This window comes from Budorcas taxicolor, chromosome 19, assembly GCF_023091745.1.
Source record: "Budorcas taxicolor isolate Tak-1 chromosome 19, Takin1.1, whole genome shotgun sequence".
Taxonomy (NCBI): Eukaryota; Metazoa; Chordata; class Mammalia; order Artiodactyla; family Bovidae; genus Budorcas; species Budorcas taxicolor.
Genome location: NC_068928.1, coordinates 40819286 through 40836068, shown reverse-complemented (window position 1 = coordinate 40836068; position 16783 = coordinate 40819286). Strand labels below are relative to the sequence as shown.

The window sequence follows — 16783 nt, the reverse complement described above, 5'->3', positions numbered from 1 at the left end:
CCACCTAAGGCCATGGGCCACACCTCCAGGTTAACACTGGAAGGGAAAAGCAACCTGGTATATCGATGTGACTCTAAACAACAGCCAGTGTGTGAAGGCCCGGGGGCGCTTTGGGATTGACCAAGAGGAAACACGTGTTGCACAATGATAGGATCTTGTCGGTACAGCTGTCAGAAGAGGGAACTCCCACAGCAAAGGGCATAAAGCCATCTGGGGCAGTCTGGGGCGGCTCAGTTTTGTGGTGCCAGGGAGTGGACCAGAGCCCAGTCCTGCCCCAGACACAGATGGAACCATGAATTCCAACCAGAGCTTCAGCCAGAACCGCTCAGGTTCCCTCTATGCCACAGGAGGCGGCTGGGGCCGGCCGGGGAGCTTTCCCCGGGCTCCGAGTGTCCATGGTGGTGCGGGGGGTGTCCGCGTCTCACTTTCCTCCTCCTCACTGAGCTGTCCCCTCCCTGAAGGGTCTTGGAGGTCTGGAAGAGGCAGCTCCCTCCTAGGCGGAAATGGGAAGGAGATGATGCAGAACCTTAATGACCGCCTGGCCACCTACCTGGAAAAGGTGCACGCCCTGGAGGAGGCCAACGTGAAACTAGAAAGCTGCATCCTGAAGTGGCATCAGCAAAGAGATTCAGGCAATAAGCAAGACTACTCCCAATACGAGGAAAGCATCAGCCACGTGCAGGAGCAGGTAAGATCCTGGGTAACCCTGCAACTCAAGAGGGGTCTGCCTTTCCAAGAGACCCATGAGAGAAGAAATCAGTAGAAAAGATAATTTCCTGGAAAATGACAAAAAGAGCTTAAAAAAAATCATGAACAAAAGTATTCAAGGATATTTTCTTTCTTTTCCCTAGTGGCTCAGATGGTAAAGAGTTTTTTCATTTACTTATTTATTGCTGTGCTGGGTCTTTGTTGATGAAGTTCTGGGCTTCTCTCTAGCTGTGGAGAGTGGGGGCTTCTCTCTAGCTGTGGCACGGGCGCTCCTCTTGTTGGTGAGCATGAGCTCTAGGCCATGCAGGCTTCAGTGGTTGCAGTTCCCAGGCTCCAGAATACAGGCTCAACTGTTGTGACCGGCTTAGATGGCATGTGGGATCTTCCTGGAACAGGGATCGAACCCGTGTCTCCTGCACTGGCAAGCAGATTCTTTACCACTAAGCCACCAGAGAAACCCAAGGATATTTTCTTGTGCATGTTGAGTCGCTTCAGTCATGTCCAACTCTTTGTGACCCTGTGGACTGTAGCCCACTGGACTCCTCTGTCCATGAGATTCTCTAGGCAAAAGTACTGGGATGGTTTGCCGTTCCTTCTCCAGGGCATCTTCCCAAGCAGGGATCAAAGCCTCATCTCTTATGTCTCTTGCATGGGCAGGTGGGTTCTTTAGCGCCAGTGCCACCTGGGAAGCCCAAGGACATTTTCTTATCATACCTTAAATATGGAGTCAGGAAAGTCTGTTATGTATATTTAATCTTCTGTACATGAATTATATAGAAAACATGGAAGGAAAGCAGGTGCTGTCTGGTACCACTTACAATCTGATAACATAATCGTAATGATCAGGGCTGGTCTTCATTCCTCATGCTCAGTGCACAAGGCACAAGAGAGCATTTACGTCTCGTTACATCAGCTCTGCTCCACCTCCACGTCCTGACAACAGTGTGATTACCCATCAAAGAAAGGCTGAGTTGTACTATCCTGGAGATCACACGTAAAAGCTGTCACTCCACTAGCAGATACATCTTTGTGATTTCCCTGGATGCTTCCTCTTGGGGACTTCCAGAAGTTCTGAATTCTAGCCACTCACAGTTCTGAAAATGGCCTATTGCTAGGGAAAAAAATAATAAAAATGGGTCTGATTTTTAGAATCTTAGAGTTAGGATGGATTATGGAGACGTCTTCAAAATATGAATAGCTTTTCAACCAAACATTTAAAAGCCTAACTTTATACCTTCTGCTCAGTCACTCAGTAGCGTCCAACTCTTTTTGACCCTATGACTGTAGTCCACCAGGCTCCTCTGCCCATGGGATTTTCTAGGCAAGAATACAGGAGTGAGCTGCACACCATTATACCTTCTGGGATGTTTCATAACATTGGCTAGAAGTACAGGGAATCCAGTCATCTAGGTTATATTTTAAAGCTATGGAAATTCTCTTAAGTAAAGTAGTCCCAGAAAATATCCTGTAAGATCATGATTGAACCTATCCTAGAAAGAGCATCACGGGTTTCCAACATTTTTATGATACGATTTCTCAACACTCAGTCGTCTCTGCTTGAATCAAGATAATAGAAATCTTTCCTTATAATGAACCCTAATTATTGAATAATCAACCTAATAGCTGACTGTGTAATTGTCTTAACTATATAGTACATGGTTGTCTTTACCAAAAAAATAAGGTGACTCAACAAACCTTACCATACTGTTTTTATTAATAAAGTTGCTTTGGTTTTAGAATGGAGAGGACAGAAGTTTTTTGCAAATGGGAAGCTAAGAACATAACTCCCAAAAGAAACGCGAGGTTAGACCTGGTCAAATAATGCATCAGCTGACAGCAGAAAGATGGAGGAAAGGGGACGGAAAAATTTATTGAGCGATTATTATATGCCAGGCATCATGTCACGTACTGAATATACTCATCAGCATGGTCCAAGAGCTTTCTGCAATGATGGAGACATTCTGTATCATCTGATTTATTTCTCACTACAACCCTGGAAAGAAAGTGAAGCTCAGAGAAGTGAAGCAGCCATCCAAAGCCACCAGGAAGAGCTAGAGCTGGGATTCTAACCTAGGTCTGTTTCTAATGGCCTCGTAATTTCCACATAGCCTGGTGCTGGCCAGTCTGCCTCATCAAAAATGATGCTATTTGTTAATAAAGATAGTGCATCCCACTTGCACTCTTAATCATACAACACGTGTTTCATAGCCATTATCTCATTCTGTGAAGCAGGTGTTTTTATCCCCAATCTATGGATGAGGAGACTGAGGCCAAGTGGGTGCCTAAATTCTTTGGAACAGAATTGAGAAAAGCGAGTGGGGACAATTACAAGGAGTGGGTGGCTGGCCCACCCTCCAGGAAGCCCCAGGTTCTTGGTTCTGACACTAAATGGGAAGCTCCTTCAGCTTCAAATTATATTCATTTCTGTATTTCTTACTTCAGTTGTTTTTCTCTGTGTTTGAAGAAAACAGCTATTTGAAGTTCAGATGGTCTATCAGACCTCCACTGTTTATAGGTGACAAAACAGAGGCCCAGAGAAGCCCCACCATGCCCGGGACTTACCCCTTCCTGGGCCTTTCAAGACTCATGACGTGTTCTGAGTAGATATAGCTCTCTCCCGCCCCCGCTTAGTATCACCAACTCAATGGACATGAATCTGAGCAAACTCCAGGAGAAAATGGACAGGAGAGCCTGGCGTGCTGCAGTCCATGGGGTCACAGACATGACTTAGTGATTGAACAACACCTTCACTTTGAGGATGTTAAATGTGACTCCAGAAGTCTGTAAGAAAATATTTCAGGAATTCTCTGGCACTAGTGGTTAGAACTTGATGCTTTCACTGCTGTGGGCCTGGGTTCAATCCCAGGTCAGGAAACTAAGATCCCACAAACTTAATGGCCAAAAAGAAAAAGAAAGAAAGAAAAGAAAATTATTTAAATTTCTTCTATATCAACTCATGTACTATAAGAATGCTACCTGGGGAAATCAGACTTTTGATGTGGGTTTTGCCATGGATAAATTATCAATTTAATTCAGAAAAACCAAATAAGTCCTGGGGAAGTCAGACTTTTGATGTGGGTTTTTGTTTTGCATCCTTCTTATTATTTTAAATAAACTTTTCATGTGGAGCATTTTTAGATTTACATGGTACAGAAACTTTCCATAAATCACTCAGCTCCCCTCATCACTAAAATCTTTGAAACACAGAGTTGGACATTGTCACACAAATATTAAGGTGCAGAATGGCTCTCAATAGGACTATATTTGGCTCATTGGTTTACAGTCACAAGTTCTGTTCTCCTCTCCCTAGTAGATTACACACCCTGAAGCAATGATGCTACACGAATACACAAACCAGATTATTTTAAAAGAATGAACTCAGGTCCTTGGGGAGAATCCAAGTGATTAATTACAACACAATGCAATACCTATGCCTCATATATTATTTCTCAACCCATTCTTGTTCATTCATTATTGTGATGGATGGCTCAGTAATAGTGGTTGTATCATAATATTGTATCAGGTAACCCAACGAGGAAGAAATAGTTTTGGTTTTTAAATTTCTTCTATATCAACTCATGTACTATAAGAATGCTACCTGGGGAAATCAGACTTTTGATGTGGGTTTTGCCATGGATAAATTATCAATTTAATTCAGAAAAGCCAAATAAGTTCACAGATGATTTTTTTAAGTACACACTGTTTTGCATCCTTCTTATTATTTTAAATAAACTTTTCATGTGGAGTATTTTTAGATTTACATGGTACCGAAACTTTCCATAAATCACCCAGCTCCCCTCATCACTAAAATCTTCCATCACCATGGCACATTTGTCACAACTAACAAAGCAACATCAGTACACTTCTGTGAAATAAATTCACCTTTGTCTCAAACTTAATATCTGTATCAGTATAGAGAGAGTGACATTATTTTTTAATTGAAATAGAGTTGATTTACAATGTTGTGTTAATTTCTCCTGTGCAGCAAAGTAGATCAGTTTTGTATATATCTTTATGTAGATGTATAGATATCCCAGGTGGTGCTAGTGGTAAAGAACCCGACTGCCAGTGCAGGAGACGTTAGAGATGTGTGTTTGATCCCTGGGTTGGGAAGATACTCTGGAGGAGGGTACGGCAACCCACTCCAGGGTTCTTGCTTGGAGAATCCCATAGACAGAGGAGCCTGGTGGGCTACAGTCCATGGGGTCACAAAGAGTTGGACATGACTGAGGCAACTTCTTTTTTTTTAATATTATTTTCCATTATGGTGTATCACAGAATATTGGATATAGTTCCATGCACTCTACATTCTGTATAGCATGGTATATTGTTTATCCATTCTATATGGAAGTGATATTCTTAATGATTACTCCATGGTCTTCCAATTAAAAGTATATTATACATAAGGTACTTCATTGGAAAACTGTGGTGTTTCCAACACAGGTGGTATGTTTTATTTTCTGATTTCATGGAGAGTACAGGGCATGGTTTCTTTGAATGTCAAGCAAAACCTCAGGGAACAGCTGAGGCTAACTGCAGGGATCCCCAGGCCATTTTGGATGGAGTTACTTTTCATCTCCCATGAGTTTAGATCATGCAAAGACTAAACAGCCTGGAGGGAAAAGCATTGGTAAGAAATCCCTAAGCAGCACTGTAGAGGAAAGACAAGGAAATATCTACAGAATCCCTTTTCAGACCTATGGAAGTCGTCATGATACCATTTGGAATCCACTAAGGGAACTGAGGTTGGGCATGGGCAGCCAGTCTGGTTATCTCCCATCATGAACAGCAAAGTAGGCAATGCATCTCAACATTTAAACCCTAGGATTTATCCAGTGCAGACACTGGCTCTAATTACAAAAGTGCTAGCTTTTTTAAAACAAAATTAAAATTTCTTTACATTTTTCTGAACTAATTTAGCTTCAACCGATTGTTTTCAGAGTGTCTAGACTGTGCCCAGAAATGCTATTTTGCATTATTTTATTTTATCTCTTCTAATCTAATTCTCATAACTCTGTGGTTGTTATTATTGCCATTTTATGTATGAAGAAGCCAAGACTTGGCAGAGCTCACTCAGGAGGTAGGTGCTGGAGCAGGACCCCAGGCCCTGCTCTGGGAGTTCCAGACCCAGTGTTCTGAACACCTCTGAATCCTGCTATTGTGTATTCATGACACAAAATTCCAAGTAATCAGTGGAACTTTGAACAGGGCCAGATTTTTGAAAGGTGTCTTTGTGTCGAAGTATAAGTTTGTCCTAAGAAAATCCTCTCTAATTAAAGCAACTATCTGCATAAATACGATGGGAATGTCACAGATCCTTTGGCCCCAAGTAAGTTACAGAAGTTTGGAGCTAGGACCCCTAAGGTCACATGTTTTCAGTACAAGCTCCTTATTTGTAAAGAGTGTTGATGGAACTGAAGTCCGCAGAGTTGGGTAACTGACCCAAGTTCACACCAATGGTCAGTAACAGGAAATAAAAGGAAAATCTGCTGGTTCCCAGTTCAGCGCAATGCTTGGTACAAAAGTAGTATACTTCTGACATTGAGATATATTCCATCCAATTTTCCCCAAGACAATGACATGCATTAAAATTGAGTGTCATATTATTTCTCTGACATGTGTATTTCTCTGATTACAACTACCTAGAAGTATTCACAAATCAAACATATATATACTCAATTTCTCAGGTGGATACTTCAACAATAATTCTCTTTTTAAATAAAAAATATATACACATCTAGTGAAGGCAATGGCATCCCACTCCAGTACTCTTGCCTGGAAAATCCCATGGATGGAAAAACCTGGTAGACTACAGTCCATGGGGTCTCGAAGAGTCGGACACGACTGAGTAACCTCACTTTCGCTTTTCACTTTCATGCATTGGAGAAGGAAATGGCAACGCACTCCAGTGTTCTTGCCTGGAGAATCCCAGGGACGGGGGAGCCTGGTGGGCTGCCGTCTGTGGGTCGCACAGAGTCGGACACGACTGAAGCGACTTAGCAGCAGCAGCAGCCGTGAAAGTCTTTAACTAGAGGCGGTTACAAAGTTAAAGTTTTAACATGAAGTTTATTAATCTACTTAATTTATGGTAGAGAATTCTTTCAGTTAATATTTTTAATTTTTGTTTTTTTTAATTAAGTATAGCTGATATACAGTGTTTCAAGTGTACAACACAATGATTCCGTTTTATATATATATATGTATATATATATATACATCCTTTTTCAGATTTTTTCCATTGTAAGTTATTACAAGAAATTGAATATAGTTCCCTATGCTATACAGTGTGTGTGTGTGCGCGTGTGTGTGTGTGACATAGTTGCTCAATCATGTCTGACCTTTGTGATACATGGATTGTAGCCCACCAGACTCCTCTGTCCATAGGATTCTCTAGGCAAGAACACTGGAGTGGGTTGCCACTCCTGTCTCCACAGGATCTTCCTGGCCCAGGAATCAAACTTGTGTCTCCTGCATTGCAGGCAGATTCTTTACCATCTGACCCACCAGGGAAGCCCATGCAAAACAGTTGCTCTTTGTTATTTATTTAATCTATAGCAGTCTGTATCTGTTAATCCCAAATTCCCAACTCATCCTTCTCCCCTTTCAGTTAATATTTTAATAGCTACAACTGAATAATTTACAAACACATATACATACCTCTAAGTTATGTGTATGGCTATGGTCATTTAGGGCAAAAACTAATTATGCTTAGTTCAGTTCATTCACTTAGTTGTGTCTGACTCTTTGCGACCCCATGGACTGTAGCACACCAGGCTTCCCTGGCCATCACCAACTCCCAGAGCTTGCTCAAACTCATGTCCATTGAGTCGGTGATGCCATCCAACCGTCTCTTCCTCTGTTGTCCCCTTCTCCTCCTGCCTTCAATCTTTCCCTGCATCAGGGTCTTATTTCAAATGAGCCACCTCTTCGCATCAGGTGGCCAAAGTATTGGAGTTTCAGCTTCAACATCAGTCCTTCCAATGAATATTCAGGACTGATTTCCTTCAGAATGGACTGGTTGGATCTCCTTGCAGTCCAAGGGACTCTCAAGAGTCTTCTCCAACACCACAGTTCAAAAGCATCAATTCTTTGGTGCTCAGCTTTCTTTATAGTCCAACTCTCACATCCATACATGACTACTGGAAAAACCATAGCCTTGTCGAAAAACAAGTCGGACAAAACAAAAACAAGTCGGAAAATCCCCAGTCAGACACAACTGAGCGACTTTCACTTTCACTTTGTGTGGATCTTACAAGATAGTTAAAAGGCATTTTCCACAATTACTCTCCTTCCCCCGCCTATATCATTCTTTGGGCAGTTGCATCAATCCTATCAAAACCCAATATAAAAAAAGACAGTGAAAGTGACTGCAGACCATACCCTTACTACAAAACCACTCTTGTGCTTTGCACTTAGTAAGTGCTCAATAAATATTAATTGACTTGATTGCTCATTATTCCACTGCTAGAAAATAAAGCCTTATCTGCTGATAAGTCAGATTACCAGGAACTGGGCAGAAATGCAGCTGTACTGTGGATTTGCATGCAACTGAAGTGACTCTTGGTGTGTGCTTTACAGATAGCAGATGGCAAGGTAAACAATGCTCAGATCATCCTTCTCATTGACAACGCCAGGATGGCAGTGGATGACTTCAGCCTTAAGTAAGTTCCTTCTTCACAGTGTTGTGGTGGGTGGGGCGAGGGGATGGGGATTGGTTTGGTTTTGGGAATTGTTCTTGTTTCTGTTTAGCAGAAAGAAAACGTACCTCACGTGTAAAATCTTACTAAGCTATAATGAAAAGGCATGCTGCTGCTACTGCTGCTGCTGCTAAGTTGCTTCAGTCACTAGGGTCCAGGCAGATATTTAATACACAAACCAGATATAAAATACACTTTTTGGTATGGGGAAATTTGAATACAAACACTTAGATGATATTAAAAACTTATTATTGATTTTTAGGGGTGATAATGTTACTATGCTTATTTAGAAAACTCTCTTTTCTTAAAAGATACATCCTTAAGTATTTAGGGGTTGAAAGGACATAATGTCTATAAATTACTTTAAAATACAAGATAGAATATAGACCAAATGAATATGACAAAATGTTAACAGCTGCTAAATCTAAGTGACGGATATATGGCTGTTTATTATGCCATTCTCTCTAAAGAAAAAATAATATTGGATCACCATCATAGAAAAACCTGCATGAAATGTAAAAAGTAAGAAATTCAGCCTAAAACTAAGGTGAATCCTTCCAATAACAAGTGTTCTGTTCTCTTCCTTCTAACCAAAGGTATGAACATGAACACTCCTTCAAGAAAGACTTAGAAATTGAAGTTGAAGGTCTCCGAAAGACCTTGGATGATCTGACCATTGTCACCACAGACCTAGAACAGGAGGTTGAGGGGATGAGGAAAGAGCTCATCCTCATGAAGAAGCGTCATGAGCAGGTAGGACTCCCAGGATCTCCAGGTAACCAGTACAGCTCTTAGTCCACACATTTCAGGTGACTCAGTCGCTCCAGAAGAAATCACCACCTGAATGCCAGCTCTATTGTCTTCAACCTAAATAATCATAAGGAACCACATACATATCTAATTTTTCCATGTTCACAGTCATTTACCCTGGTGTCAAATACAACAGCTAAAACACAATTCCAATTAACTATGACATCAGTCAACAATTTTGTTAATATACAACGTTTATCTAGACCTGTTTATTAATATGATGTGAGAAAAATAAATGTGTAGGATCGAACTTCTGTCATTAACCCAATGTGTAGCAAGTTGGAGAACCACAGAATAGACTCCCATGTATCCAGATTATATTCAATATAGTTATATTCTATAGTAACTCACAGTTCCTATATATTTGATATAACTATTGGCAAAAATTGAGTCTCAATTGCCAAAAGCATTTAACTGACTTTAAAAGTTAGCATCCATCTAAAATCCCTGAGACTCTGATGAAAAGATAGAAAAACAATCCCCATTTTAGGCAAACAAAACTGCTTATCAAAGAACCTCACCTTCTGTACATCTGGTTAGACATGGTTGTTAATTAAACTTTTCCTGTAGTTTCTTGGTTTCATGATACCTCATGGGCATCATCCCTACAGAGTCATAATACACTGACAAGATTTTGAAAGTCTCTACACCATTTGGCTTTGGGTTACTGAACTGCTTCCCCAAAGCTTTGGCCTATAACCTGAAATGTTCAAGTGTTTCATTGTGTCATCATTTTACTCATGAACACTTGTTGAAGAGTACTTTATACTCTATGTAAGCAAAATTCCGTGTAAAATGTTTTCAACCAGGGATTAAGTCAGTAATCACAGGGGCCATTTGATTACCTGTCTAGTGCTATTCTTTACTTCATAAAATTATAAGAGAGGGGCTTCCCTGCAAGTCCATTGACTAAAACTCCTCACTTCTTCCACTGCAGGGGCCCTGGGTTCAATCCCTGTTCAGGGAATTAAGATCCACATGCAGTATGGTATGGCAAAAAAAAAAAAAATTATATATATATATATATGAGGAAAAAAAGCATATGTTTTGTCATCAATAAATAATAACTGAGAAACCAAACCAAGCCAATGGAGGAGTGGCAAACACATAAGCTGAATTTTTAAAAGATCTGTGTACTGCTGCCCATCAACATACTTCTGGCCTTCTGATTGTCAAAACTGATTCATTTTCTCTCTCTGTGGTTAAACAGGATGTGGAGGAACACCGTTTGCCAAATGACTTCAAGGTCAACGTGAAGGTGGATACAACCCCGGGAGAAGATCTGATTAAGGTCCTGGAGGATATGAGGCAGGAATATGAGTCTATAATTAAAAAGAAGCATCAAGACTTGGACACTTGGTATAAAGAGCAGGTAAAAGAAAGATGCCCAAACTTCCCAAAGTTTCCACTTACAAGTGGCCCCAGTGCCAATGCCTCTCTTCTTTTCTTGGTCTCACAGTCAGCAGCCGTGTCCCAGGAAACAGCCAGTCCAACAGGTGTGCAGAGCAGCCAAAGTGACCTTCATGAACTGAAGCGCACTTTCCAGGCCCTGGAGATTGACCTGCAGACACAATGCAGCAAGGTGAGTTTGAGCTGGAAAAATCTTAGGTCAGTTACCACCTCCTCCACAAAACCTTCTTCTCTCCGGGGCCTGTCTCTCCAACTCCCTTGGGGCACTTCTCCATCCAAACTCCCACTTTCCATCCAAACTGTCCACAGTGAGGATGATAAGAGCTCTCATTTATTGAGGTGTCCGTGTTGTGCCACATTCATTATAGTCAATGTCATCAATCCTCACATTAACCTTTCCAGATAGGCCTGGTGTCCCCATTTTGGAGATAAGGGAACCAAAGCCCCAAACAGTTAAGTGAATTGACCAGGGTTACACAGTTAATAAGCGGCCAGTGGTGAAGCCATATGGTGGTTTGGGGTGGGAGTGGGGTGGGGTGGGCAGTTCTACACCCTCAAAACCCCTATCAATGCTCTCCCCCTTACAACCATGCTGCCCCCTCCCAGTTCCAAGAAAGAGAAATTCTGGTGCCAACGTGAGTAAGTGGCAAATCCAGGCTTGGCTGGCTCCAAAGTGCTGCTCTGTTATTGTGTGTGCGTCTTATACAGTGAACAGTTTTATGCCTAGTGAACAGTAAGTTCTTGTGTCTAAGTCATTTCTTTGATCATCATGGTTTTCAGTAAAAATGCTTTTAGGAGTGTTATAAGCACTTAAAATTCATTAAATAAAATCTATCATTGAATTTCCTTCTTAGCCTATCTGAATCTTCTAATCATTCATCACTACCATTCTCCAGTGCTACTCTGCTGTCAGTCTTGAGGAGAAATAATTAGTTCATTTTGTTGCAGGTGCACCCGGTAAATTACTGTTACATTTTAAGAATCAGTGATGATGGACAGACATTTAAAATGTACACTGTCAAGGTGATGATAATGAACACAGAAATAATTACAGTATTTTATATTATTTAAACACAAATAAATTACTATATTTTAAAATTATCTAAATAGTTCTGTAGCTTTCAGAACATTTTAGCATTAGATATTTCACAACAACCCTGCAAGGTCAGCTCGACATTGATATCTAGTTTCATGCTTTCTACTACCTGACACTATTCTAAGTAACTGAGGATTTGATAATAAAGGAGTTTGGATACTACTGTAGATGATAGACAATAAAGGCACAAATCATCAAAATAAATAATATACCAGATGGAGGAAAATGCTGCAAAGAAATGAAACATGAGGCAGAGGTTAGGCTTTCCAGGAGAAGAGCTGTCATTTTAAAGCCAGGTGGTTGGGAGAGGCTTTACTGTTCAGGTGAGAGTTGAGAAACACCCTCAAAGTGATACAAAGATGCATTACATGGCTATGGGGAGGGAGTTCCAGGTGGAGGGAATAGCAAATGCACAAGCTGTGAGGCACGGGTGTGCCAGACAGGTTGGAGGAACAGCCAAGAAGCCAACACAGATGCAGTGAGTCAACAGGAGGAAGAAGAAAGGAGAGACGAGGAGGCCCTAGGGTTAACAGTGGCACCAGATTCCCCTTGACCCTTAGAGGGAAGTCAAGGGGAATTTGAAACAGAGGGCACAGACAACTCTTTGAGGAGCTCTGCAGTAAGCAAAGGCGAGGAGAGAAATTGGCTGATTGCTGAAGGTAGTTGTGGGCTCGAGAGAACAAATTTTAAGGTGGAAGAAATTCTCTTTGAAAGCTGGTGGGAATAATCTAGGAGAGAGGAAAGCATTCATGTTGCAAGACAGGGGGTAATTGCTGAAATTACCGTGGCACAGACAGGGACGGTTATTCCCCTCATAACAGGAGGGGAATGAGTGTCGATACAGACTCATGTCTGTGGGTGGAAGCTGGCAGAGCTGATGGGAGCCCTCCCCTGAGGGCTTTCATATCCTCGGCAACAGAGGAAGCAAGGTCATGGGCTAAGAGAAAGGACAGGGAGAAGAGGGGTTTGCAGACAGAGAAGAAGGAACAAAATATCCCTTTGGGAGAACAAGAAAGTGACGAGACCAGAGACATATGGGGTAATAGCCAGGCAGCATGAAGGGCCCCCTGGGCGTTAGCAGCCCTGAAGTGCAGGGTGCTTTATTAGCTATGAATGTCTCTTCAAGATTAAAGTTATGTGCGCTAGAAAAGTAGGTGGTAAATCCAAACAGAACAGGGACTTGAACTTGGTTCTCTGCTTCCTTCATTTTGCAGCTTTCAAAATTTCCTCAAAAATGACAATGTGTTACCAGAGTCACCAAATTAAAATGGAAGACACGCAGTGAGATTTGAATTTCAGATGAACAAGTGTGTTGGTTTTTTTTTTTTAGTATAAGTTCTTGTGCAATATTTGGGGGAACATTTGGCACACACTTATACTAAAAGAAAATTACTGATTGCTCATCTGAAATTCATACTTAATCAGGTGCCCTCTGTTTTATCTGGCACCATTACTTGAGACCCTTCTCTGAAGATCCAAAAAGATAGCAGTCCTGGCTACTATTTCCTTCTAGGAGCTTTCAGTCTGGCCTAAAACAAAATATAAGCAGAAGTAGGTAAGGAACAGATCAGGGCAAGGTGGGGTATATTCACTCCCAAACAAGCTACATCAACAATAAATACGACAGGAGTGCAGCTAAGTTGCATAGAACTTCCTGACGCAAAGGCTTTACGCCTAGAAAAATGAGATTCAGAAAGTCCTGACTCCTCATTGCCTGGCTCCAAACCTAAAAGTCAGCCTGCTCCTCCTCACTCATCCCCAACTCCACCAAGACACTCAGCAGAGGAGTTGGTATATTCTCACTACTCAGCAAGCACACGTGCTCAGTTATGTCCAGCTCTTTGTGAGCCCACGGACTATAGCCCGCCAGGCTCCTCTGTCCATGGAATTTTTCAGGCAAGAATACTGGAGTGGGTTGTCATTTCCTCTTCCAGGGGATCGTCTCCACCCAGAGACCAAACCCACATCTTTTGAGTCTCCTGCATTGGGAGGTGAATTCTTTACCACTGTGCCACCAGGGAAGCCCAACTCAGCAGGCTATTAAATCAAGCCATCAGTCAGTAGATGAAAGAAATTTCATTCCTCTTTCAGAAATCTGCTCTAGAAAACATGTTATCAGAGACCCAGTCTCGGTACTCCTGCCAGCTCCAGGACATGCAACGGATCATCTCCCACTATGAGGAGGAACTGACACGGCTACGCCATGACCTGGAGCGTCAGAACAATGAATACAAGGTCCTCCTGGGCATCAAAACCCACCTAGAGAAGGAAATCGCCACCTACCGCCAGCTCTTGGAAGGAGAGAATGGAGGGTAAGGCAAAGACTGGCAGGGAAGGACAATGAAAAGTGTATCCACTCTTGTATGCATTCATGTACTTTAATGGTCCTGTTAGCCATCATCTGTGTAGAGAAAGAAAGGCTTATGCTGAATTTCTTCTTCTATAGGTACTTAGATCAGGTTGTATTCCGTTAAGTAGGAAGTGTGAATTCATCAACTGTTATTCCCAGGACACTACAATTTGAAGTCAACAGCGTCACTTAATATTTTATATCTCTAGAAACAAACAATGAAGAAAGTTTGGCTACAGTGTTTCCCAGTGGGAATGCACCCAATTTTCGCTCAAAAAAGAAAAAAAGATTGCGGAATCTAACAGCAGGAAAAGACTCAGGAATAAGAGATTGAGATGTCCAGATATTTTATCTGGAATCTCTGAGTAGTTTTGGTATAACTGTTCACAAAAGGGCACATATGTTCTATAACCCAAGAGAAAGGGTTAGAATTTTTTTAGTACATAAATAAAATGTTATTGGACCAAACCCAAAACAGTCTGAAAAGCCCAGGGGGTTCACACTTCAGACGCAGACCCTGGAAAGGATTCGAGGGAGGCAAAGCCTGCAGCTGGCTGAAAGGATGGAGGTGACTCAGCAGATTTCTCCAGCCCCCAGGGTTAGTGGGAGGCAGTACTCACTGCCTTTTGGGCCCAGAAGGGTTCTCCCATGAACTCATGACCTTGAAACTACAGAACTCAAATAATTATCCTCATTAAAGAACTGTGAATGTACCAGCAGGCAAAGGAAGTTAGTTCATCTTGAGAAGTTTTTATGATTGTTGCTAATACTAAAATGAGCCTTTATCACTTTTATAGGACAATGGAAGAATCTAAGTCAAACGTCAAAGGTAAAAAATACTCTTTCATTGTTTGAATCTACTTTTTTTTTTAATGAATCAGCACATTTATCCATCCTTCAGTAATCATACTCTCGTGTACTACTGAATGTTCTTTGTTCAGTTTTTACTTTACTGCCAAATGGCCAGGAATATTAAATCAACTTAAATTAGATATGGCTGAACCAAGTGAGCTCTCAATATTGTCCTAAACTATATATATATATATATACACATATATATATACACACACACACATATATATACATATATATATATATGAGCTCTTTGCCAGCAGTAAAGTAGATAAAAATAATCAGTGATATTATTATATCTCTATTAAATTATGGACTCAATGGACATGAATCTGAACAAACTTTAGGAGATAATGAAGGATAGGGGAGCCTGGCACACTGCAGACCACAGGATTGCAAAGAGTCAGACACAACTTAGTGACTGAACAACAACAATTAAGTTATGGAGTCTGCTGGCCAAATTCCTAGGAAATTAAGAAAAAAATGATGTCCCATAATTTCCCAAACTACATTCTGTTGAACACTAGCATCCCATGAGATTTTAACTGTGTATTATAGAAGATGTGTTGTGTGGCCCAGTATGGCTGGGAATACTATGTACCACTATCCTCTTGGTGAAGAATCAGGCTATGTTTCAGCATTGAAGATGGAACAAATACTGCTGCAGGGAAGAAAAAGTAAAAGAAAGAAACCACAACAAAATTTATTTTGTTTAGCACAGTGTTCCCAAATACCTTTGACCAGGGAACCCTATTTTCTCCGATTACAATTAACATCTCACAGAAAAGTTTAAGAAGTCACAGTCTGGGACAGGTGGCACTTTCTGATTAGTTTATGATAAAATGCTCTAAGGCATTAAAGGTTCGGGGACTGAGAGTCCAAGTAACCATCACAGAATAGCAGCTTCATTGCCATCCCTCTGCAAGATCCCAACACATGGTCCTTCAGCCTCTCTTTAGTCACGTCCAGGGACAGGGAACCCATTACTGGAGAGGGTGGACAATCTACTTTGGAGAACCTTGACTGTAACGAAGTTCCCTGGACCTCTATTACTGGTTTCAATTCTTCCCTCTGGTCTAGAATGAGTGTACTGATGCATCAACAAAGCACTTATTCAAATAAATCGTATCTTTTAAAACAGTGACCATGATAAACATTCCTGGCTTCTCATGATCTTTCATATGGCATACTCTCTAAATATTAAAATGAGGTCCCCAGAATGGCGTATAAGGCTCTGTACGTTCATAGAATCTATGTTGCAAGTGCTCAAAAGCCCATATAAGCAAAAAGGACCCCTCCAGCACTTGTAGTCAAATGCTAGATTCTGTATCAGGAACACTTGGGGTGAAGGTTTTGACCTCTAGAAAGTGACACTGGTCAGATACCCTCATTTCCTAGAAGGTGGGAGGAAAATCTTCCTCAGTAAGATCTTTTTTCACTCCATTAGAGTCCATCATATTGCTTAGCAATCATTCTAGAAAGCCTTTGGGTGCTGAGAACAGGGGCCTGGAAAGGAGTACAGTTCAGATAGTGGGAAGAGCATGGCAGTGACCTCTTTTTGCTTTTTTTTAAATCTGCAGCTCCAAAGATCAAGGCCATCACACAGGAGAGTGTCAATGGAAGAGTAATTCTTTCTCAAGTGAATGAGATCTGAAAGTACAAGTGAAGCCAATAAAAATTTCTGCCTGTTGTAAAAACTATTTCCCCTCAATGGAAAGTCCTTGCCCAGGTGAATTCTAAGAGGTTTCCTTGGAGTTAACAAACTCAGAAAATTTTTTTCTCTGTAACAATCTCACCATAACAATCTTCATATATTGCTGCACTTTTTCAATTAAAGTATGAGTTCATGAGCTTAAAGCT

The 16783-nt window shown here is 41.2% G+C and overlaps 1 protein-coding gene across 1 annotated transcript; it reads left to right on the top strand.

Annotated features, from left to right (window-relative positions):
* The first annotated feature begins 292 nt into the window (after nucleotides 1-292).
* KRT23 (keratin 23) lies at nucleotides 293-16577 on the top strand. The gene is made up of 8 exons (XM_052658737.1): nucleotides 293-688; nucleotides 8287-8369; nucleotides 9002-9158; nucleotides 10426-10587; nucleotides 10675-10797; nucleotides 13813-14033; nucleotides 14869-14900; nucleotides 16504-16577. The coding sequence occupies exons 1-8, from the start codon at nucleotides 293-295 to the stop codon at nucleotides 16575-16577; spliced, it is 1248 nt and encodes a 415-aa protein (XP_052514697.1).
* The last annotated feature ends 206 nt before the right edge of the window (nucleotides 16578-16783 follow it).